The 23,814-nt window shown below is 45.8% G+C and overlaps 1 protein-coding gene across 1 annotated transcript in view; it reads left to right on the forward strand.

Annotated features, from left to right (window-relative positions):
• tp63 (tumor protein p63) overlaps positions 1 to 11,886 on the forward strand; it is a 164,851-nt gene extending 152,965 nt beyond the window's left edge. Inside the window, exons 9-12 of the mRNA XM_072254860.1 lie at positions 931 to 1,079; positions 7,876 to 8,017; positions 9,215 to 9,308; positions 11,183 to 11,886. Of these exons, the coding sequence (XP_072110961.1) occupies positions 931 to 1,079; positions 7,876 to 8,017; positions 9,215 to 9,308; positions 11,183 to 11,479 (682 nt within the window). The 3' untranslated portion in view covers positions 11,480 to 11,886. The remainder of the gene's footprint in view (positions 1 to 930; positions 1,080 to 7,875; positions 8,018 to 9,214; positions 9,309 to 11,182) is intronic.
• The last annotated feature ends 11,928 nt before the right edge of the window (positions 11,887 to 23,814 follow it).

Raw genomic sequence — 23,814 nt, forward strand, 5'->3', positions numbered from 1 at the left:
ATCATTGTAAATATTCTCTGTACTCTTTCCTGTAGGCAGGTGACCAAAACTGTGCACAACACTCCAGATCAAGGCTCACCAATGTCTTCTACAACTTCAACATAACATCCCATCTCCTGTACTCAGTGCTTTAATTTATGAAAGCCAATGTGCCCAAAGCTCTCTTTATGACCTATCTACCTGTGACACCACCTTCATTGAATTATGGATCTGGAAGATTGAAACAAGATGCTGGTCTCCAGAAAGAAAGTCAAGCAGTTGGACGAACTCAGTGGGTGAAGCAGAACCTGTGGAGCAGAGAAATGGTGAACATTTCAGGTTGAAGCCTAGCATCAGGATTAGGCGGAATTATATTTACAAGGATCTCCTTTCTAACAAATATTGGATAAATCTTGAGTGCAGATTTGGAAGATGTGGATCACACGTGACGTTGTGTGGGGCTGGCGGTTCCTCTGTACATTTGGGGTGGTAAATGTGTGCCTGACATTCCTGGGAGCTGTGACTTTATCAGCTGCTGGTTAGGAGAGGTTGGAGCTGTCTTGTGTCGCTGCATTCCGTACTGGGTGGGGCTGCCCCTCCCACTGGTACTGCCCTCCACTGTCCACCCAGTGGAATACAAGCCTGCTTGTGTTCATCTGCAGCTGCCCTTGTGCAGGTTGAGATGTGCAGGCTCAACTCCAGGACCACAGCCATGCAGCATCAGTCCAACCATGATGCTCAGGGACTTGGGCTTGACTTTTTAATATATTATCTGTAACTGTATGACTTTCTGCTGCCACGATTACACGTGCCCTGCGCTGCTGGTGCTGCAGTTTCCACCTTGGCCCCTGGCCCCGGTGGAACACCGTTTCATTTGGCGGTATTCATGTGTGTGGTTGAATAACAATTAAACTTGAAGCTGAACTTGAACTTCTGTCTCTTCTCTTTCAGACCATCGATGCAGTCACAACAATCGTTTGGGCCTTCGCCCCCGCCGATGAATAAAATGCACAGCACCGGGAACAAGCTGCCGTCTGTCAGCCAGCTGATCAGCCCTCAGCGCAACACTCTCACGCAGGCAGCCATGCCGGGGAGTATGGGTAAGAGTGATCTCCACGCGGCTTGACCAGTCTCACTCGAGAGATTCGTCTCTCCCCTACACAAGCACAAATGTCATCTCTCCCATCTCCCTGCCAACCATTACCAATGCCCTTGTCTGGGGTTGATGGTAGATGTTGTGTCCTAGCTGTCTATGTACAAGCCAGGGCAGCACAGTATTGAGAGCAAGCTGTTGCCCATGTAGCAGGCTCCCCTCTCCAAACAGCTGATGAATCCAGAGACACGTACAGTTTGGCACAAGTGTAGAAGTTGCTAATTAGTGTTGAACTCAATGTAGGTCAGCCTTAGGAATTCCAGCTCTGGGTATAGCCACCAGCCAGCGGAGATCAGACTTTTCTTTCCTTGAGATGAGCTGCCATCACGGCTGCTGAGCCCATCTCCCCGAGGTGCCAGTAACCCGCCTTTGCTCTTTCTCCTCAGTAGAAATAATTCAGAGGGGTGTAGTAGCTAAACCACACGTGAAGGCCAGGAACTGGACTTGGCTCTCAGAGGCTATTTGAGACGCATGCCATTGGGAGCATTTAATAGGTAGTGGGAGCTTGTACCCACTACCACCCCTCACCCATTTTTTATGGGCTATGACAACCTTAAGGTATCCACCTATACCAAATCCACCTGAAAACCACTGAGCCCACCTTTGCCTCCCGTGGTCTTTCCCTCTGATTTGCCAACCTTCTCGTTTGCCTGGACAATCAATAAGCAAATACAATATTTAGGACCACTTCTAATCAGACCATAAGAGATAGGCAGAATTAGGCCACTCAGCCCATTGAGCCTGCTCCGCCATTCCATCATGCCTGATTTATTATCCCCCTCAACCCATTTCTCCAGTCTTCTCCCCATAACTTTTCATGCCTTTACTAATTAAGAACCTATCAACCAACGTCTTAAATATACCCAATGACTTGGCCTCCACAGCTGGCTATGGCAATGAATTCCACAGATTCACCACCCTCTGGCTAAAGAAATTCCTCCTCATCTCTATTCTAAATGAAGATAGTTCCCATGTCCTCCATCTCTAGGTTAAGTAGCTTATTCCCATAGCGTATACCCCAGTGTTCCTGGTGGGCTTGACGTTCCATCCTCATCCCTTTAGTCCCTGGAGTCATAGGTCAGTAGCCAATCTTCTGTCCATGCTAGCATCTTTCCTGTTATACCGTGGGCCCTTATCTTGTTCATTAAGTGATAGATCACCAGAACACAGACGCCGGCCCTTTGGCTGAACTATTAATCTGCCTGGTTCCGTCCCCGTCCCATCCACGTACATCCAAACTTCACTTAAATGTTGAAATGGAACTCACATCCGCTGTTTCCACTGGCAGCTCGTTCCACACTCTCACCACCCTCAGAGTGAAGTTCCCGCAGGCTCTCCTTAAATATTTCACCATTCACCCAGAACCTCTAGTTCTAGTCTCACCCAACCTCAGTGGAAAAAAAACTGTTGAAGGGTCTCAACCCAAAACAATACTTTATTCATTTGCATAGATGCTGCCTATAAACTGTTGAGTTCTTCTATCATTTTGTGAGTGTTACTCTGGAAACAACCTGCTTGAATTTACCCTATGTATATCCCTTATAATTCTGCACACCTCTATAATATCTCCACTCATTCTCCTGCGCTCCAGAGAATAGAGTCCTAACCTACTCAACCTTGCCCTATTACTCGGGTTCTCAAGTCCTAGCAGTTCCACAAAGGGGTTTCTCCAGCCTCCTCCTACCTACATCTAGAAAGGAGATAGGCACAAGGGAGAGAAACTCCTCTCTCACATGCTGTCCTCTTGTTCAAGGGTATGTTTACTAATGGGTCAGAATCAGAATGAGTGTACTACTCATTCTGAGAGTGACTAACAAGGCATATGGCATCTTCGCCTTTATTAGTTGAGGCATTGACATCAAAAGTCAGGAAGTTATGCAGCTCTTGTTAGGCCACATCTGGAGTATTGCTTATAGTTCTGGTCACCCCACTATAGGAAGGATGTCGAGGGTGCAGGATGCTGCCTGGATTAGAGGGTGTGTGCTATCACAAGAGGCTGGATAAACTTGACTGTTTTGACATCCCTCCCTTACTTTCCTCCAATCATCTCAAAATTATGCCCCCTTGTATTAGCCATTTCCACCCTGGGAAAAAAGTCTCTAGCTGTCCACTTGATGTGTGCCTGTAAGTTCCCTCTCATCCAAGGTACGTATATACAACCAAGCGAAATATCATTCCTTGGGACCACGTACACCACAAAACATATATCACACTCAACACATAAAGCAGAGTATTACCACAAATAAATCAATGAAATATAATTCAAAATGCATGTGGTGCACAGCACAGGTAAAGAGTAAACAGCTCGCTATCCTAGTGACGAGACCTCAGTGATGGCAGGGTATTCATTAGTCTCACAGTCTGAGGGAAGGAGTCTGACATTCCTATACCTCTCTCCTAATGGTAATGGGTCAAAGAGATGGGTGGATGCAGCACTGATAAAGAGTAAACAGTTCACTGTCCTAGTGACGAGACCGCAGGGTAGCAGCGTATTCATTAGTCTCACAGAAGCATCCTTGATGGAGGTGAAGGCTAGTTTTGAGTCTCCTGTAAGTGGTGAAACAGACCCTGTGTTTCAGACTGCTTCCATCACCTAAAGTGTAGTGGGAAGAGCCTGAGGAAGCTCAGTCTGTGCCCTGTACAGCCACACCACACACTGGGGTTGAACAGAGGAGTGTAACCCCTGCCTGCCTGCATTGTCGCGTGATATGGAATCTCCAAAGTATCGGACCACAAGACCAGCAGAGGATAGTAGGATAGTAAAATCGATCAGAACATTGTAAAAACAGGCGTAGACGAGTGTGTCCCCACAAAATAATTCAGAGTCATCCTCAACCAGAAGTCCTGGATGAACCATGATGTTCTCAGTCTGCTGAGGGCCAGATCAGTGGCATTCAGGTCTGCCAAAAGGTCCAGGTACAATATCCAGAAAGCCATCTCACAGGCAAAGTGGCAATTCTGAATTAAACTTAAAGGATGCTCGACAGCAGTGGCGGCGCTTGAATGCCATTACCTCTTACAAAACAAAACCAAGTGACGTAGTGACAACAAGGCTTCGCTTCCAGATGAGTTCAGTGCCTTTTATGCTCACTTTGACCAGCTTTCATGAGCTCCCACAGTCGCCCATGACCCTGTGAGTTCAGTTTCTGAGGCCGATGTGAGAGCATTCTTTAGGAGTGTGAACCCACAGAAACCATCTGGCCGTGATGGGCTACCTGGCCGAGTACTAAAGACCTGTGTTGATCAACTGGCTGGAGTATTCACTGAGATCTTTAACCTCTTGTTTTGGCGGTCTGAGGTCCCTACATGCTTGAAGCAGGCTGCAATTATACCGGTGCCCAAGAAGAGTGTGGTGACCTGCCTTAATGACTGTCATCCAGCAGCACTTACATCCACAGTGATGAAGTGTTTTGAGAAGTTGTGATAAAACATATCAGCTCCTGCCTGAGAAGCAATTTGGATCTGCTCCAGTTTGCCTACCGGACAACAGGCCCACAGCAGATGTCATTTCATTGGCTCTTCACTCAACCCTGGAACATCTGGACAACAAAGGTGCATGGATCGGGATGCTCTTTATGGACTCCAGCGTGACATTCAGTACGATCATCCCCTCAAAACTAATCAATAAGCTTCAACGCCTCGGCCTCAATACCTCTTGATGCAATTGGATCCTGGATTTCCTCACTTGCAAACCCCAGTCAGTTCGGATTGGCAACAACAGTTCACAAGGCTGTGTGCTTAGTCCCCTGCTCTACTCACTTTATACTTATGACTGTGAAGCTAAGCACAGCTCCAGTGTCATATTTAAGTTTGCTGAGGACACCACTGTCATTGGCCAAGTCAGAGGTGGTGACGAACCAGCATACAGGACGGAGATTGACAATCTGGCTGAGTGGTGCCACAACCATAACCTCTCACTCAATGTCAGCAAGACCAAGGAGCTGATTATTGACCTCAGGAGGAGGAAACCAGAGGTCCGTGAGCCAGTCCATCATCAGAGGATCAGAGGTGGAGAGGGTCAGCAACTTCAAATTCCTCGGTGTGATCATTTCAGAGTGTGGGCACGTGGCCAAGTTGTTTAGGGCATTGGACCAGCGACCTGAAGGTCGTGAGTTTGAGCCCCAGCCGAGGGAACGTGTTGTGTCCTTGAGCAAGACACTTAACCACACATTGCTCTGCGACGACACTGGTGCCAAGCTGTATGGGTTCTAATGCCCTTCCCTTGGACAACATCGGTGTCATGGAGAGGGGAGACGTGCAGTATGGGCAACTGCTGGTCTTCCATACAACCTTGCCCAGGCCTGTGCCCTGGAGAGTGAAGACTTTCCAGGCGCAGATCCATGGTCTCGCAAGACTAACGGATGCCTTTAAAAAATCATTTCAGAGGATTTGTCCTGGACAGTTATGAAGAAAGCACGGCAGCACCTCTACTTTCTTAGAAATTTGCAAAGATTCGGCATGACATATAAAACTTTGAAAAACTTGCAGTATAGAGCTGTGTAGTGGAGAGTATATTGAAATTGCATAAAAATTATAAATTAAAAGAAGAAATCCATCATTAGAGCCCCCCATGCGCTCTTCTCACTACTGCCATCAGGAAGGGGGTACAGGAGCCTCAGGACCCACACCACCTGGAGCAGTTATTACCCCTCAACCATCAGGCTCCTGAATCAGAGGGGATAACTTCACTCACCCCAGCACTGAACTGTTCCCACAACCTATGGACTCACTTTCAAGGACTCTTCATCTCATGTTCTCCATACTTATTGTTTACTTATTTATTATTATTTTTTTACCTTTGTGTTTACACAGTTTGTTGTCCTTTGTACATGGGTTGCTTATCCTGTTGGGTGCAGTCTTTCACTGATTATGATTGATTTACTGTGAATGCTCACAAGGAAACAAATCTCAGGTTGTATATGGTGACATATGTGTACTTTGACAATAAATTTGCTTTGAACTTTTTGCACTTTGAGAAGATCGCTGGGATCTCCCTCCCCATTATTTCTCATAATTAGCGAGGGTGTAGCGGCAGAAGAGTCGAAAACATTGTTGAGCACCCCTACCACCCATCCCACAAACTCCTTGACCCACTACTGTCAGGGAGGAGGTACAGGAACATCAGGACCAGGACTGTCAGACTGGGAAACAGTTTCTTCCCTCAGACTGTGAGACTAAGGAATACCCTGCCACCACTGAAGTCTCATCATGAGGACAGTGAGCTGTTTACTGTTTACCTGTGCTGCATGCATTTTGAATTATATTTTATTAACTTATCAATAATCGTATTTAGTTTTGTGTGCTGTGAGTGATCTGTGTCTTATGGGTGACTGTGATCTGGAGGAACATTGTTTCGTTTGGTTGTATATATCACACCTTCTGCCTGCTCCTGTAGCAATGGGATTTTACGATATGGGGTTGCTAGCCCCATACCCAACTCTCTTCCTTTCGCAACCGGGATTTGGGACCATCCACAGTGGAGTGTCTGTCTTATGTGATGTAACTGATATATGTTGTAGGGGTACACTGTGCTCTGGAGGAATGTTGTTTTGGTTGGCTGTATATTTGTACAGTCAGATGGCAATTAACGCGAACCTCCAGTGAGCCAGCTGTTGTTTTATGTACAACACACTCCCTTACTCTGTGACTAGTGGTGTGCCACAGGGATCAGTGCTGGGTCCAATGTTATTTGTCATCTATATCAATGATATGGATGATAATGTGGTAAATTGGATCAGCAAGTTTGCTGATGATACAAAGATTGGAGGTGTAGTAGACAGTGAGGAAGGTTTTCAGAGCCTGCAGAGGGACTTGGACCAGCTGGAAAAATGGACTGAAAAATGGCAGATGGAGTTTAATACTGACAAGTGTGAGGTATTGCACGTTGGAAGGACAAACCAAGGTAGAACATACAAGGTAAATGGTAGGGCACTGAGGAGTGCAGTGGAACAGAGGGATCTGGGAATACAAATACAAAATTCCCTAAAAGTGTCGTCACAGGTAGATAGGGTTGTAAAGAGAGCTTTTGGTACATTGGCCTTTATTAATCGAAGTATTGAGTATAAGAGCTGGAATGTTATGATGAGGTTGTATAAGGCATTGGTGAGGCGGAATCTGGAGTATTGTGTTCAGTTTTGGTCACCAAATTACAGGAAGGATATAAATAAGGTTGAAAGAGTGCAGAGAAGGTTTACAAGGATGTTGCCGGGACTTGAGAAACTCAGTTACAGAGAAAGGTTGAATAGGTTAGGACTTTATTCCCTGGAGCGTAGAAGAATGAGGGGAGATTTGATAGAGGTATATAAAATTATGATGGGTATAGATAGAGTGAATGCAAGCAGACTTTTTCCACTGAGGCAAGGGGAGAAAAAAACCAGAGGACATGGGTTAAGGGTGAGGGGGGAAAAGTTTAAAGGGAACATTGGGGGGGGCTTCTTCACACACAGAGTGGTGGGAGTATGGAATGAGCTGCCAGACGAGGTGGTAAATGCGGGTTCTTTTTTAACATTTAAGAATAAATTGGACAGATACATGGATGGGAGGTGTATGGACGGATATGGTCCGTGTGCAGGTCAGTGGGACTAGGCAGAAAATGGTTCGGCACAGCCAAGAAGGGCCAAAGGGCCTGTTTCTGTGCTGTAGTTTCTATGGTTTACCCTGTGGGTATGGAAGGTTGTGTGGGTGGATTACTTCAGTGACATTGTTGTGGAATAATTCTCATCGTCTCCTTTCTCTCTTTTCAGTTGCTCCGATGATGAACATCCCAATGCAGATGAACGGGGAAATGAATGGTCTGAGCCCAACGCAGGGGTTGTCTTCTCCAATGGCATCGACCTCTCACTGCACGCCCCCACCGCCGTACCCGTCTGACAACAGCATCTCCAGGTCAGAGGTGGTGATTCGATTAATGACTTACTCTTCTGGCTAGCTACTGAGGGTGAAGCCTGCTTCTTACACTTCCTGTGAAATCCCAGACCCCACATCCGCTCCCCCATCGCTTCACTGACAGCTCAGCTTTCCTGCTCTGTGTCACTCTCCTGGAATGAACCTTCAGCTTGAAACGTTGCTCCTTGGAAGGCAAACATAAAGAGACAGTACACTGTTAAAGGCAAGATGCTTAACAGTGTCGATGAGCAGAGCGATCTTGGCATTCAAGTTCGGAGCTCCCCGAAAGTGACTACACAGGTTGGTAGGGTGGTTCAGAAGGCATTTGACATGCTTCCCTTTATTAATTGAGACATTGAGTTCAAAGCTCAGGAAGTTATGTTGCAGCTTTATAAAGCTCTAGTTTGGCCACATCTCGAGTTGCATATATTTCCGGTCACCCCATTATCGGAAGGATATCGAGGTCTTGGAGAGGGTGCAGAGGAGGTTCATCAGGGTGCTGCCTGGTTTAGAGGGCATGAGCTGTAACGAGAGGTCAGACAGACTTGGGTTGTTTTCTCCGGAGTGGCAGAGGGTGAGGGGAGAATCTGACAGAGGTTTATAAGATTATGAGAGTCATAGATAGAGTGGACAGGCAGTATCCTTTTCCCAGGATTGAAATGTCTAACACCAGAGGGCATGCATTTAAGGTGAGAGGGGGTAATTTCAAAACCGATGTGAGGGACAAGTTATTTTTACACAGAGAGTGGTGGGTGCCTGGAATGTGCTGCCTGGGGTGGTGGTACATCAGAGACTTTTAAGAGACGTTTAGATAGTCACATGAATGTGAGGAAAATGGAAGGATATGGATGTTGTGTAGTCAGAAGAGATTAGTTTGCCATTTGATTACTAATTGATTTGGTTGAGCACAACATTGTGGGCTGAAGGCCCTGTTCCTGTTCTGTGCTGTTTCAAAACAAGTCACCCTGCTTCTCGTAATGACCTTGTTTATGTCCCATCTGGCCCCTGGGATTATCTTTCATGACTTAAAATTACTTCTTCTGCCGTGCATGGACTTTCGCTTGGCATGTTTTCTGTCACGTGTTGTTTTCATTGGCTGGTTGTATGTGACTTTAGTGAGCTATAGCCAGCATTCAGAGATGTTAAAGGCTTGGAGAAGAGTGCATTGCTGACCAATCCTACCCTCTCTGCTCACAGTTTCCTGACGAGAGCTGGTTGTGCGTCATGCCTGGAGTATTTCACCACCCAGGGACTGATGAATGTTTACCAGATCGAACATTTTACCATGGATGTGAGTAGCTCTCATTGCCCTTTGTGCCTCCAGTTCTCCCCATTTCTCCTCAAGCTGCCTACATTATAAGCTTGGCATTGTGTCAGCTATAGGTCAGGCCAAAGTCCTCAATGTCTGGACCTTGACTTTGAGAAGGCAATGTAATGAATCTGAATCAGGTTAATATCAGTGTTGTATGTCGTGAAACTTGTTGTTCTGAGGCAGCAGTACATTGTAATATATAATTTAAAAAACTATAACTTACAATAAGAAATCCATTCTTTAAATATCACTTTAATAAGTGGTGCAAAAAGTGCAAAAATAAACTGAGTTAGTGTTCATGGGTTCATTGTCTATTCAGAAATCCGATGGTGGAGAGGAACAAGCTTTCCTGAAACATTGAGTGTGCCTTCAGACTCCTGTACCTCCTCCCTGATGGTAGCAATGGGAAGAGGGCACGTCCTGGGTGAGGAGGCTCCTTAATGACGAATGGCGCCTTTTTGAGGCATCACCTTTTGAAGGTGTCCTGGCTGATGGAGAGGCGGATGCCCGTGGCTGAGCTTACAACTCTCCGCGGCTCTTTCTGATCCCATGCAGAGACCCCTCCATACCAGACAATGTTGCAACCAGTTACAATGCTCTCCACAGTACATCTGTAGACATTTGCTGGAGTCTTTGGTGACAAACCAAGTCTCCTCAAACTGCTAATGAAATATAGCCACCATCGTGCCTTCTTTGTTTTAGACCAGAGGCTGCCAACCATTTTTACGCCATGGACCAGCACCATTAAGCAAGGGGTCTATGAACCCTGGGTTGGGAACTCCTGTTAAGACATAGGAGCAGAATTAGGCTTTTTGGCCCATTGAGGCTGCTCCACTGTAACATTGACTGAGTTATTATCCCTCTCTTGCCTTCTCCCTGTAACCTTTGGTGCCCTGACTGATCAAGAACTCATCAATCTCCACTTTAAATATACTTTTCCTCCACAGGCATCTGTGGCAATGAGTTTCACAGATTCACCACCCTCTAGCTAAAACAAAATACTCCTCATCTCTTCTAAATGGGCATCCACTCTACCTAGGCCATTCAATATTCAATATTAATGGCATCAATATGTTGGCCCAGGATAGATCTTCAGAAATGTTGACACCCAAGGAGGTGAAATTCCTCACCTGTTCCACCGCAGATTTGTCAATAAGGACTGGTGTGTGTGCCCTTGACTAGTTGTTTAACATGGTTTGGGAAACTCTGTGGTTTTTCGATTTCTCACTTTCCTGGTCTTTAGATCTTGGACAAGATCTCTACAGGAAATCTGGCAATCTTTTTGCATCCATCCATACCTTTGCTACAGATTACCAGAGAGAGGATGTGGATGGAGTGTGTCCCCAGCTTGGTCTCAGCGTGCGGAACAGGAGCACCTGACCAGCTCGGCCTCAATCCCACCTGCCCAGCTCGTGGCCGGTTTGTCCCATTCCCATCAGGGAGGAGGCTACATAGCATCCACACCAGGACCACCAGACTTAAAAACAGTTACTTTCCCCAAGTAGTAAGACTGATCAACACCTCCACCCAGTAACCCACCCCTCCACACCCCCAAACACCACTACTTTATCAGTTCCTGTCAGTCACAGACACTCCTGTGCCTAGTGTCACTTTATCAACCTACTATCCACGTATGTAACTATCTTGTGTATTTATATTGATTGTGTTTTTACTATGATTGTGTTCTTTATCTTATTGTGTTTTTTTTGTGCTGCATAGGATCCGGAGTGACAGTTATTTCGTTCTTCTTTACACTTGTGTACTGGAAATGGCATTAAACAATCTTGAATATTGAAAATATCCCGGCTCCTATCTGTCAATAATCAACATCCTTCCTTCCACCTTGTTCCCAGGACCTGATCAGCCTGAAGATCCCCGAGCAGTACAGGCATGCCATCTGGAAAGGAATATTGGACCACAGACAGTCCCTCGACTTTGCCAACACCCCCCAGCTCCTGAGAAACACCAGCAGCAGCTCCACCGCCAGCCTGGGCTCCCAGAGCGAGACGCGGGGCGAGCGTGTAATCGACGCCGTCCGCTTCACCCTGCGCCAGACCATCTCCTTCCCTCCCCGTGATGACTGGAACGACTTCGGGTTCGATGTGGACGGCCGCCGCAGTAAGCAGCGGATCAAAGAGGAAGGAGAGTGATGTGGCAGCCATCATGGCCAGATTTATCCCCAAAGGACGATGTTCCAAGCTCTTTACCAAGCATAACAAATCGAGGGGACACTGTTGGAACAGTTTCTGTACGCGCACTCGCAATCATCTGGTTGCACTTAACCTAGTTTTGTTTTCCGTCTTTATTTTTACATTTTTTTTTGTCTTAAGCCCAAACGGCCCATTATTTTGGTAGCTGTATGAAAGCTTATAGGGTGCTTGAGGGGGCTATGTGGGGTTTGCATCAGCTGTATTTTATACATCTCTTCCTGTTCGAAATGGATCGTTTCCATCAGATGCACAAAGGATTGGGGTGAGTGGACAGTCACAGGCACCCTTCCTCACTACACCCCTGGCTAGATGTACTTTGGAGAGGACACCAGGACATTCCACACAACCAGGGGAGATGTCACTCATTGTCATTGTAACAGTGGTGGTCAGTCTCTCAGTGGGAGGCTGTGCTGTTGATTGTAGTAACTGTATCGAATCTGTCCGCCTGTGGGGTTTTGAACTCAGTTTCAGTCCTGCAGTGATAAGCTTGCTACTAAACCTGCCACCAGCCGGTGTCTGGTGAGAAATGGCTAGGCACTGCCCCCTGTTCCAAAGGTTCTTCTGGCTGACCCAGTCTCCCTGAGTAAGCCTACTCTGGGGTAGCTGTGGTGAAAACCTGCAGCTTTCTGATGCCAGCTCAGAACGTTACCATTGCGGAGGGAATATTGCTCCCAGCACTGGGCTGTTGACTGACCCAGATGAAGACTGACTCAGTCATGTGAGTTAGCCCAAAGTTAGAAGGGCTGAGGGAAAAAATGTTTGATTTCAATGTTTAATTTTATAACTTTTCAGAATGAAATGTTGGGACCTGTCTCCATGTGCATTTCAGTTGTGGGAAGCTGCAGGATGTGAGATTTTCCTGACCCTATAGGTGCAGCCCAGACTCTGAGGGACACTGGAGAGCACGTCCAGTTCCACACTGCCCCAGTGTCAGTCCGACACTGGAGAGCATGTCCAGTTCCACATTGTCCCAGTGTCAGCCTGCCACTGGAGAGCACGTCCAGTTCCACGCCGTCCCAGTGTCAGTCTGCCACTGGAGAGCATGCCCAGTTCCACACTGTCCCAGTGTCAGTCTGCCACTGGAGAGCATGCCCAGTTCCACACTGTCCCAGTGTCAGTCTGACACTGGAGAGAACATCCAGTTCCACACTGTCCCAGTGTCAGTCTGCCACTGAAGAGCATGCCCAGTTCCACACTGTCCCAGTGTCAGTCTGCCACTGGAGAGAACATCCAGTTCCACACTGTCCCAGTGTCAGTCTGCCACTGGAGAGCATGCCCAGTTCCACACTGCCCCAGTGTCAGTCTGCCACTGGAGAGCATGCCCAGTTCCACACTGTCCCAGTGTCAGTCTGCCACTGAAGAGCATGCCCAGTTCCACACTGTCCCAGTGTCAGTCTGACACTGGAGAGAACATCCAGTTCCACACTGTCCCGGTGTCGGTCTTCCACTGGAGAGCATGTCCAGTTCCACACTGTCCTAGTGTCAGTCCGACACTGGAGAGAACATCCAGTTCCACGCTGTCCTAGTGCCAGACTGTCACTGGAGAGAACATCCAGTTCCACACTGTCCCAGTGTCAGTCTGTCACTGGATGTGCTCGGACCCCCCCCCCCCCCCAGTTATGACAGTGTGCAGAGGACACTGGATAGTTAGTACACCTTTCTGAGGCAGTGTCAAATCTGGACAGTGACTGATAACTATAATAGTCATTCCTGGATCCCATGTCATGTGGAAATTAGGTGATAAAAATGTGTGACAGCCTGTTAATCTTACACTTCATAGCACTGTCACCTGGTTACATGCTGGCGGGTAGTCTGGCCTGATTTGGCATGAAGGAGATGTTAAACGAGAGACTTTCTTAAAGCATTGACTGAAGCCACCACTTGTCTGGTGACTGTTTGTGTATGGTGCCATTGTGTTTCCTGCTTGAACGGGCTGTCTGTGTGTTAACCATTTTGTATCTGAGTCCTAGATTTCAATGTTATATGCAATCATCTTTTGATATTTTGCTATAGAGACTGAGGCTGTCCTGCTGGTGAACTCCAAGCATTTTGGTGCTATTGTCTGAAGGGGAGGGGGTCATCTAATTCCTCACAAACTGTGCGGTGAGGTGAAGTCTGCAACAGCCACACTCAAACTCGCACTTCAACAGTTTACAATTGTTCTAAACTTCCTGCTAAGCCCATCGCCCCTACTGGGGCGCAGGCCACCGAGGCCAGCTGGCCAAAGTCCTCCGTCCTGGGTCAGTCGTTCAGGTTGTCCCCAGGTATAGCCCATCTTCTTGGTGTTCTTCCCTCCAGGGATGAGGACTTTGGAACTTCTGTTGCACTGTTCTACCTATCAAACCCATTCCCCGCAGTTTCTGTGGCATATACAGAGAGACCATTTAAGCTCTGGTAATTTTGACCACTTTGAAAACTGATTGATTTCCAGAGTTTAGGTCCACCACCGAGGAATTGTTGGCCAGCCTCTTCTCTGCGTCATCGGGGTGGGAGGGGAGTCTGTAATGTTGCACAGACCAGCAAGGTCAGCCGGAGAGAGGGAGGCACGAAAAGCATGAGCATTTCACGCAAGGCCTGCATTGTGTGACGTCCCAGACACCCCAGTGGATGAGGCTAGAAACAGTTTTGAGATGCTCTCTGTGCAGGCAAGGAGGAACATAACTGATGTTTTCTGCAGAGTACAGACGTGGCTGGGACAGACTTCAATATATTACAGATATTTGTTAACATTTAAATGGGAGTTCTTCTGCAATGGGTTTCAGAATCATTAACAAACTGGTCAGTCTTCATTTCACATTATTGTAAATATATCATTGGAATATTTTGTCATTTTCAATATATAAAAAGATAAATATATTTGTTTAAGGTGGTCTAATCGGTGACTAACTTGGTCAACTGTGCGTGCACCAACACTGGCGGTTACGGGTCCCGGAGAGAAAGAGAGCGGGTATTTTTTACCCACTGTTTTAAGCCTGGGTCTGCAGTAAGGCTGCAAAGAGGGTTGGTGAACAATGGATGCTATTTTCATTCAGACTGTTTTGCTGCGTAGGTAATTGGCTGTTGTGAACAGAGTGAAGAGCACAGCAGGTGTTGGGGCTGCCGGCAGGTGCATTGTCGTGTTTGGAAGTGGTATTTACATTTCAGCCTGTGTAACTCTGCCGTCATGTGTTGGATTTGATGCACTTTACTGTCGTCTGTGTTAAATTCCACCACAATACTGATTTTTTTTCTTTTTGCAGTATTACGCATTCAATTAAAACTTCTCGAGATTCCTTTGACTGTTGTTTCAATTTTTATTTCGTCATAACATAATGATTTTTAGCAAAAGACACTGAGACACTTGAATAGGAAAGCTTTAGAGCGGGGGTTCCCAACCTGGGATTCACCGACTCCTTACTTACTGGTATTGGTCCATGGCATAAACAAGGTTTAGAGGGATAAGGGCCAAAAGACACAGGAACAGGATTAGGCCACTCAGCCCATTGAGTTTGCTCTGCCTTTCCATCATGGCTGATTTATTATCCCTTTCAACCAAAGTCTCCTGCTGTCCTCCTGTAACTTTTGACACCTGACTAATCAAGAACTTATCAACCTCTGCCTTCAATATACCCAATGACTTGTCCTTCATAGCCGTCTGTGACAATGAATTCCACAGATTGGCTATCCTCTGGCTAAAGAAGTTTCTCCTCATCTCCCTCTATTCTGAGGCTGTGCCCTCTGATCCTAGACTCTCCCAGTATTGGAAACATCCTCTCCACATTCCCTTTATCTCAGTCTTTCAATATTTGATAGGTTTCAGTGAGACCCCCTCTCATTCTTCTGAAAGCTTTTGTTGGATTCTGATGGTTTGAGTCATTTATATAGTGATAGAGTGCTGAGTAGACCCTTCTGGCCCATGAGCCACGTCAGCCCAGCAACCCAACAACCCTGATCTCTGACCTAATCATGGGACAACTAACAGTGACCAGTTTACCTACTTGTTACCTCCTTGGGCTGTGGGAGGAAAGCCACACATTCCACGGGGAGGATGCCAACTCCGACACCCCAATCTGTAATAGTGTTCCGCTAACCGCTACACTAATGTGGTGCCCAGGGTTCTGTCAGATGTCAGTGAAGAGGCACAATACTTCTTGCTTCATGATCGTTTTTTTAAGCACTCACAGAGCAAAGGGCATTGGAGATGGGAGAAGCAGACGTCTAGTAGGGGATGAGAAATGGGAGAAGCAGACGTCTAGTAGGGGATGGGAAATGGGAGAAGCAGACGTCTAGTAGGGGAAGGGAAATGGGAGAATCAGACGCCTAGTTGGGAAATGGGAGAAGCAGACGTCTAGTAGGGGATGGGAAATGGGAGAAGCAGACGTCTAGTTGGGAAATGGGAGAAGCAGACATCTAGTAGGGGAAGGGAAATGGGAGAAGCAGACGTCTAGTAGGGGAAGGGAAATGGGAGAAGCAGACGTCTAGTAGGGGATGGGAAATGGGAGAAGCAGACGTCTAGTAGGGGAAGGAAAATGGGAGAAGCAGGCATCCAGTAGGGGAAGGCAAATGGGAGAAGCAGGCATCCAGTAGGGGAAGGCAAATGGGAGAAGCAGACGCCTAGTTGGGAAATGGGAGAAGCAGACGTCTAGTAGGGGATGGGAAATGAGAGAAGCAGACGTCTAGTAGGGGAAGGGAAATGAGAGAAGCAGACGTCTAGTAGGGGAAGGGAAATGGGAGAAGCAGACGTCTAGTAGGGGAAGGGAAATGGGAGAAGCAGACGCCTAGTTGGGAAATGGGAGAAGCAGACTTCTAGTAGGGGATGGGAAATGGGAGAAGCAGACGTCTAGTAGGGGAAGGGAAATGGGAGAAGCAGACGTCTAGTAGGGGAAGGGAAATGGGAGAAGCAGACGTCTAGTAGGGGATGGGAAATGGGAGAAGCAGACATCCAGTAGGGGAAGGGAAATGGGAGAAGCAGACGTCTAGTAGGGGATGGGAAATGGGAGAAGCAGACGTCTAGTAGGGGAAGGGAAATGGGAGAAGCAGACGTCTAGTAGGGAAATGGGAGAAGCAGATGTCTAGTAGGGGATGGGAAATGAGAGAAGCAGACATCTAGTAGGGGAAGGGAAATGGGAGAAGCAGACGTCTAGTAGGGGAAGGGAAATGGGAGAAGCAGACGTCCAGTAGGGGAAGGGAAATGGGAGAAGCAGACGCCTAGTTGGGAAATGGGAGAAGCAGACTTCTAGTAGGGGATGGGAAATGGGAGAAGCAGACGTCTAGTAGGGGAAGGGAAATGGGAGAAGCAGACGTCTAGTAGGGGAAGGGAAATGGGAGAAGCAGACGTCTAGTAGGGGATGGGAAATGGGAGAAGCAGACATCCAGTAGGGGAAGGGAAATGGGAGAAGCAGACGTCTAGTAGGGGATGGGAAATGGGAGAAGCAGACGTCTAGTAGGGGAAGGGAAATGGGAGAAGCAGACGTCTAGTAGGGAAATGGGAGAAGCAGACGTCTAGTAGGGGATGGGAAATGAGAGAAGCAGACATCTAGTAGGGGAAGGGAAATGGGAGAAGCAGACGTCTAGTAGGGGAAGGGAAATGGGAGAAGCAGACGTCCAGTAGGGGAAGGGAAATGGGAGAAGCAGACGTCTAGTAGGGGAAGGGAAATGGGAGAAGCAGACGTCTAGTAGGGGATGGGAAATGAGAGAAGCAGACATCTAGTAGGGGAAGGGAAATGGGAGAAGCAGACGTCTAGTAGGGGAAGGGAAATGGGAGAAGCAGACGTCCAGTAGGGGAAGGGAAATGGGAGAAGCAGACGTCCAGTAGGGGAAGGGAAATGGGAGAAGCAGACGTCTAGTAGGGGATGGGAAATGGGAGAAGCAGACGTCTAGTAGGGGAAGGGAAATGGGAGAAGCAGACGTTGAGTAGGGGAAGGGAAGGAAGCAAGACTAACTGTAGTGCAGCAATGCTGCCTATCTTTTATCCCAGATAAGCAAGCGATTGTAGAAAAGGTTTCACCTATCAGCCCCTATCAAATAATGCAATCCCAAGAGAAGCTTCTGAAAAGAGACCAATAACTTCTAATTATGAGGGAACACACTGAACAATTGCATATATATACTGACCACCTCTGGTGAAGGGGAAGCTCACTCACCTTTGATCTGCACTGGACACTCAGCTCTCACTTGTGGCTCCACGTAGCTGTTTGCCTGTGATAGCGCCCATAGCCTGGTACCCCGCTTCGACAGGCAGGCTAACCCAAGTGAGGATAGCCGGTGGGACATAACTCGGTGAGATAGGGACATGCCTGGCCTGGAAGGTGAGATCAGCTCCGCCAGACTGTGTGGATAAGACCCTAAGACGTAGGAGCAAAATGAGGCCATTTGGCCAATCGAGAGCTCTGCTGTTCCATCATGGCTGATCCAATTTTCCTCTCAGCCCCAATCTCCTGCCTTCTCATATCCCTTCATGCCCTGACCAATCAAGAATCTATCTACCCCTGCCTTAAATATACAGAAAGACTTGGCCTCCACAGCTGCCTGTAGCAAAGAATTCCACAGATTCACCACCCTCTGGCTAAAAAATTCCTCACGCCATTCTAAAAGGATGCCCCTCTATTCGGAGGTAGTGTTCTCTGGTCTAGACTCTCCTGCCATAGGACACACTCTCTCCACATCCACTCTATCGAGGCCTTTCACCATTCAATGGGTTTCAGTGAGGTCCCCCCTCATTCTCCTGAATTCCAGTCTATGCAGACCCAGAGCCATCCAACACTCCTTGTACGACAAGCCATTCAATCCTGGAATCATTTTCATCAACCTCCTTTGAACCCTCTCAAGTTTCAGCACATCTTTTCTAAGGTAAGGGTACCAAAAACCTGCCAACAAAACTCCAAGAGAGGCCTCACCAGTGCTTTATAAAGTTCCAACATTACATCTTTGCTTTTATATTCTAGTCCTCTGGAAGTGAGGCTAACATTGCATTCTCCTTCCCTGCCACAGACTCAACCTGCAAACTAACTTTTAAGGAATGCTGAACTAGGACTCCCAAGTCCCTTTGCACCTCATTATTTTGTATTTCTCTCCATTTAGAAAATAGTCAAACCTTTTATTTTTTCTTCCAAAGTGTGACAATACACTTCCTGACACTGTATTCCATCTGCCTTTTTTTGCCCATTCTCCTAATCTGTCTGTCCTTCTGTAGCCTCTCTACCTCCTCAAAACTACCTGCCCCTCCACCTATCTTCTTATCATCCGCAATCTTTGCACCAAAGCCATCAATTTTATTATCTAAATCATTGACATATAACTTAAAAAGAATCGTTCCCAATACAGACCCCTGCAGAACAGCACTGGTCACCGGCAGCCAGTCAGGAAGGGCTCCCTGTATTCCCACTCTGCCTCCTGCCAATCAGCCAATGCTTTATCCATGAGAGAATCTTTCCTCTAATACCATGGGCTCATAGCTTGTTAAGCATCTTTATGTGTTCATCTTGTCAAATGCCTTCTGAAAATCCAAGTACACACTATCAACCTTTGTCCTTTGTCTATCCTGCTTGTAATCAGTTAAGATTTTCCCTTGAGGAAACCATGCTAACTACAGTCTTTATCATGTGTCTCCAAGTACCCCATAACTACATCCTCAAAAATCTACTCCAACATCTTCCCAACCACTGAGGTCAGACTAATTGGCCTATAGTTTCCTTTCTTCTTCCTCTTCCCCTTCTTGTAGCGTGGAGTGACATTTGCATTTTTCTAGTCTTCCGGAACCATTCCAGGAACTAGTGATTCTTGAAAGATCATCACTCATGCCCCTCCATGATCTCTTCAGTCCCCTTTTTCAGAACTCTGGGGTGTAGACCATCTGGTCCTGGTGACTTATCTACCTTCAGACCTTTCAGCTTCCCAAGAACCTTCTCCCTAGTAATGGTAACTGCACACACTTCATGCCCTCTAACACCTGGAACTTCCACCATCCTGCTGGCATCTTCAACAGTAAAGACTGATGGAAAATACTTATTCAGTTTGTCCCCCATTACTGCCTCTTCAGCATCGTTTTCCAACGGACTGATATCCAATCTCATCTCTCTTTTACATTTTAAGTACAGTGCCTAGAAGTATTCAACCACACCCCCAAAGGTTTTCCCTGTTTTATTGTTTTTTCACACTGATCAACAGAAAAAGACTCTTTCGTGTTAAAGTGAAAACCGACCTCTACGAAGTAATCAAAATTAATTACAAACATAAAACACAAAATAATTGATTGCATACAGATTCACCCCTTTAATATGACACATCATATCATCACTGGTGCAGCCAATTGGTCTCAGAAGTCACATAATTAGTTAAATGGAGATGACCTGTGTGTGGTCAAGGTGTTTCAGTTGATTGTAGTAAAAACACACCTGTATATGGAAAGTGCAACTGCTGGCTGGTTGAGGAGGGGGCTGCCAGGGGCGAGAGGTTCCTGACTGCAAGGGAGTTGGAAATATCTTACCCAGATTCAGCCGAGTAGTTTGGAAAGGGTTAGTTTGTAGCCTATGACTGCAAAAGGGAGAGGAGGGGAGACTGTGGAATACTCCAGAGGTAAGGGTAGCCAAAAAAGGGGTGCATCAAGTGAAAGACCGGAAGTAATGGGGGACAACAAAATGAGGAAAATGAGTGAATTGGAGGAAATTATAGTTCTGTATGAAATTAAAGGTCAGAAGGAAGGAGAAGGAGGATTTAGAGTCCTTAATCCTTTGAAAGTGGCAGCAGCATTAGAGAACCAAATAGGTAAAGGATTCCAGGTCAAGATTTTGTCTAATGGATTGCTGAAAATTTGTTGCAAAGATTGATTTTAGTGCTAAAATGGTGGGAAAATTGGTTGTGAAAGTGGAGTGTATTACTCTGAAAGAAAGGAAGGGAGTTAAGGGGGTAGCGTGTGGTATTTGGTCTGGAATGACCGAAAAGGAAATTTTGGACAATATTAAAGGTGGTTGAGTGATTGAAGCCAAACAATTAAAATCGAGAGAAGGTGGTAATTGGGATTCCCCTGTTCTTCTGGTTTTTGCAGGTGATGTTCTTCCAACTAGAGTCTATCTTGGGTGCATGTCTTATCAAGTTAGAGAACACATTAGACCTCCCTTACACTGTTATAATTGCCAGAGATTTGGACAAGTTGCTCGTTCATGTCGAGGTAAAAGAAGATGTATGAAATGTGGAGAGGATCATGATGTTAAAGCATGTAAGGCAGCCGTGCCTAAATGCAGTAACTGTGGAGGGGACCATATAGCGATGTTCAGAGGATGTGAGTATTTTATTAAGGCAAAGTAGATTCAGGATGTTAGTATCCAACAAAAAATAGAAAGTTGATAGCAAAGGATAAGTAAAGAAAAGATTGGAATGATGGGGAGTCAGCACATTCCGAGTTCTCCAACTATGGTTCCTTCAGGCATGTTGTTGATGACTAAAGAGTCTTTTTTGGCATTTGTTGTTGATGTACTGGTCGGGGTTAAAACTACAGCCAAGAGATCAGGTATGATAAAAGTAGTTGTTGGAGCTGCAGAGAGATTCCTTGATATGAAACGGATTTTGCTGGAAAAATTACATGAATATATGACAGACAAACAATCACTGAATACTTCCCAATTGTCGGGATCAGAGAGCATGGGGGAGTTTTATGTGGATGAAGGGGCCAATAATTAGTATTTGGATGTTTTTAATATTACAATGGAATGCAAGAAGTTTATCTGCAAATGGTCGAGAATTAAAAAGATTTGTTGGAACTTTTAAAGACAAGCCTGATTTGATCTGTATACAGGAGACATTTAGATTTTGTGATCCCTGGATAGGATAGTTTGAGAGCTGACAGAACAGGTAAATCTGGTGGAGGGTGTGCAACTTTCATAAAAACAGGACTTCAGTTTAGAAGACTTGATTTTAAATCTAACCTTGAAATTGTGGCTGTGGAGGTTTGGAGCTCTAGTGGTCAAATAACTTTGATTAGCTTTTATAATCCAGGTAATATGATGTTATCAGATTTGGATGAAATTTATGAATAAGGTAAGATCCCCAGTAATCTGGGTTGGAGATTTCAATGCCCATAATCCTATATGGGGCAGTGAAAGTAAAGATAGTAATGGAGCGGTAATAGAAGGGTTTCTAGATAAATACAACATGGTACTGCTAAAGGATGGAAGGCCTACAAGATTTAATATTGTAAAGAATACTTGTAGTCACTTAGACTTATCTATCACTTCCTCCCCCTCCCTTCCCTTATCCCTATTTCACTCTGCCCCTTCCCCCAGCTGCCTACCACCTCCCTCATGGTTCCATCTTCTTCTACTACCCATTGTGTTTTCCCCTATTCCTTCTTCACCCTTCCTGCCTATCACCTCCCTGCTTCCCCTCCCCTACCCCTTTATCTTTCCCCTTACTGGTTTTTCACCTGGAACCTACCAGTCTACTCCTTCCCACCCTCCCCCCACCTTCTTTATAGGGCCTCTGCCCCTTCCCTCTTCAGTCCTGACGAAGGGTTCCAGCCCGAAACGTTGACTGATCGTTTCCACGGATGCTGCCCAACCTGCTGAATTCCTCCAGCGTGTTGTGAGTGTTGCTTTGACCCCAGCATCTGCAGAGTATTTTGTGTTTTCTATCACTTCCTCAAACTTAGCTAGGATTGGGGAATGGGATGTTATGGGCAGGTACACACTAGGAAGTGATCACTATCCTATATTATGTAGATTTGGTAGAAATTTGATAGTAGAAGTTGAGGAGAGGCCTGCTGGGTATAATTTTTCTTTGGCCCATTGGGATGAGTACCAGGAGAAAGCTGTGGATGTAATAGAAGTGATTAATAGTGAGGGCTCCATAGACGATTGGAATGAATCCCTCTGTTCTATAATTCATAAAGCTGCTCAGTTGACTATTCCGCTACAGAATGTTCCTAAAGCTCAAGCGTTAGTTTTGTGGTGGAATAAAAATTGTGATATAGCAATAAGAAACAGAAATAGAGCTTACAGGAAATTAAGAAAGTACCCAGTGTTAGATAATGTTATGGATTATAAAAAGGAAAGAGCAGTAGCAAGGAGAGTAATTAAAAATGCAAAGAGGGACAGTTGGAGAAGATCTTGTGGAATCCTGGGCCCTGAGACACCTATAAAGCAGCTATGGATGATCATTCACAGAATGTCAGGGATATACAGGAAACCATCTATCCCAGCTTTGCTGGAAGGAGATACTGAAGTTGTAACCAATAAGGAAAAGGCTGATATGTTTGTAGAGCTGTTCCAAGCGTTACACAGTTCTGGAGAGTTAGGTGATTTGAGAAAGGAAATTATGTTAAAGGAAAGTTGAAAATTGGACAGGAGTTTGAATGATAATAGCTCCATAAATTTGTTTTTTCTCCCTTCAGGAATTGCAGGAAGCTGTCCAGTCAGGTTGAAACACTTTTCCTGGTAGGGATGAACTGTGTTATGAATTGCTTAAGCATTTAGATGACTCTGTATTAATAGAAATTCTAGCATTCTTTAATTCAGTGTGGAAAGAAGGAGAATTACCAGTAGAATGGAAGCATGCGGTGGTAGTTCCAGTTTTAAAGCCAGGTAAGGACGTGTCTAGTCCTAGTTTGTATCAACCTATAGCTTTAACGCCAGTGCTTTGTAAAACTATGAAATGAATGGTCACCAATTTTTTGGAAAATAAGGGACGTTTTGCTGCCTATCAAAGTGGTTTTAGAACTGGAAGATCAACAGTGGAATCTGTTGCCCTTTTAGATCATGATATTAAAAAAGCATTTCAAAATAGAGAAGTAATGGTCAGTGTATTTCTAGATATTGAAAGAGCATATGACTCACTATGGAAGGATGGCTTATTAATTAAACTCTATGATGCCGGAATTAGAGGTAGAATGTTTAACTGGATCAAAGATTTCCTTAAGGAAAGGCCAATTCAAGTAAGAATAGGTGGAACAAGCTCCAAGTCAGTTAAAATGGGTAATGGTACCCCTCAAGGAAGTGTCATTAGTCCAGTTCTTTTTAATGTCATGATAAACGATATCTTTGATCAGGTAGAGACAGAATTTGGCAAATCATTGTTTGCAGACGATGGTGCCATCTGGAAAAGAGGAAGAAATGTCAAGTATATATTAAGGCTTTAAGATCAGTTGAAAACTGGGCTAATAAATGGGGTTTCAGGTTTTCTGCTTCTAAGTCCAAATACATGATTTTGGGCTTTAGAAGAAAGATTCCTGATTGTGAATTGTGTCTCTATGATTCTCCACTAGAAAGAGTCAAGGTATTCAAGTTTTTAGGTGTCTGGTTTGATGA

Source organism: Mobula birostris, chromosome 4, assembly GCF_030028105.1.
Source record: "Mobula birostris isolate sMobBir1 chromosome 4, sMobBir1.hap1, whole genome shotgun sequence".
In the NCBI taxonomy this organism is placed as follows: domain Eukaryota; kingdom Metazoa; phylum Chordata; class Chondrichthyes; order Myliobatiformes; family Myliobatidae; genus Mobula; species Mobula birostris.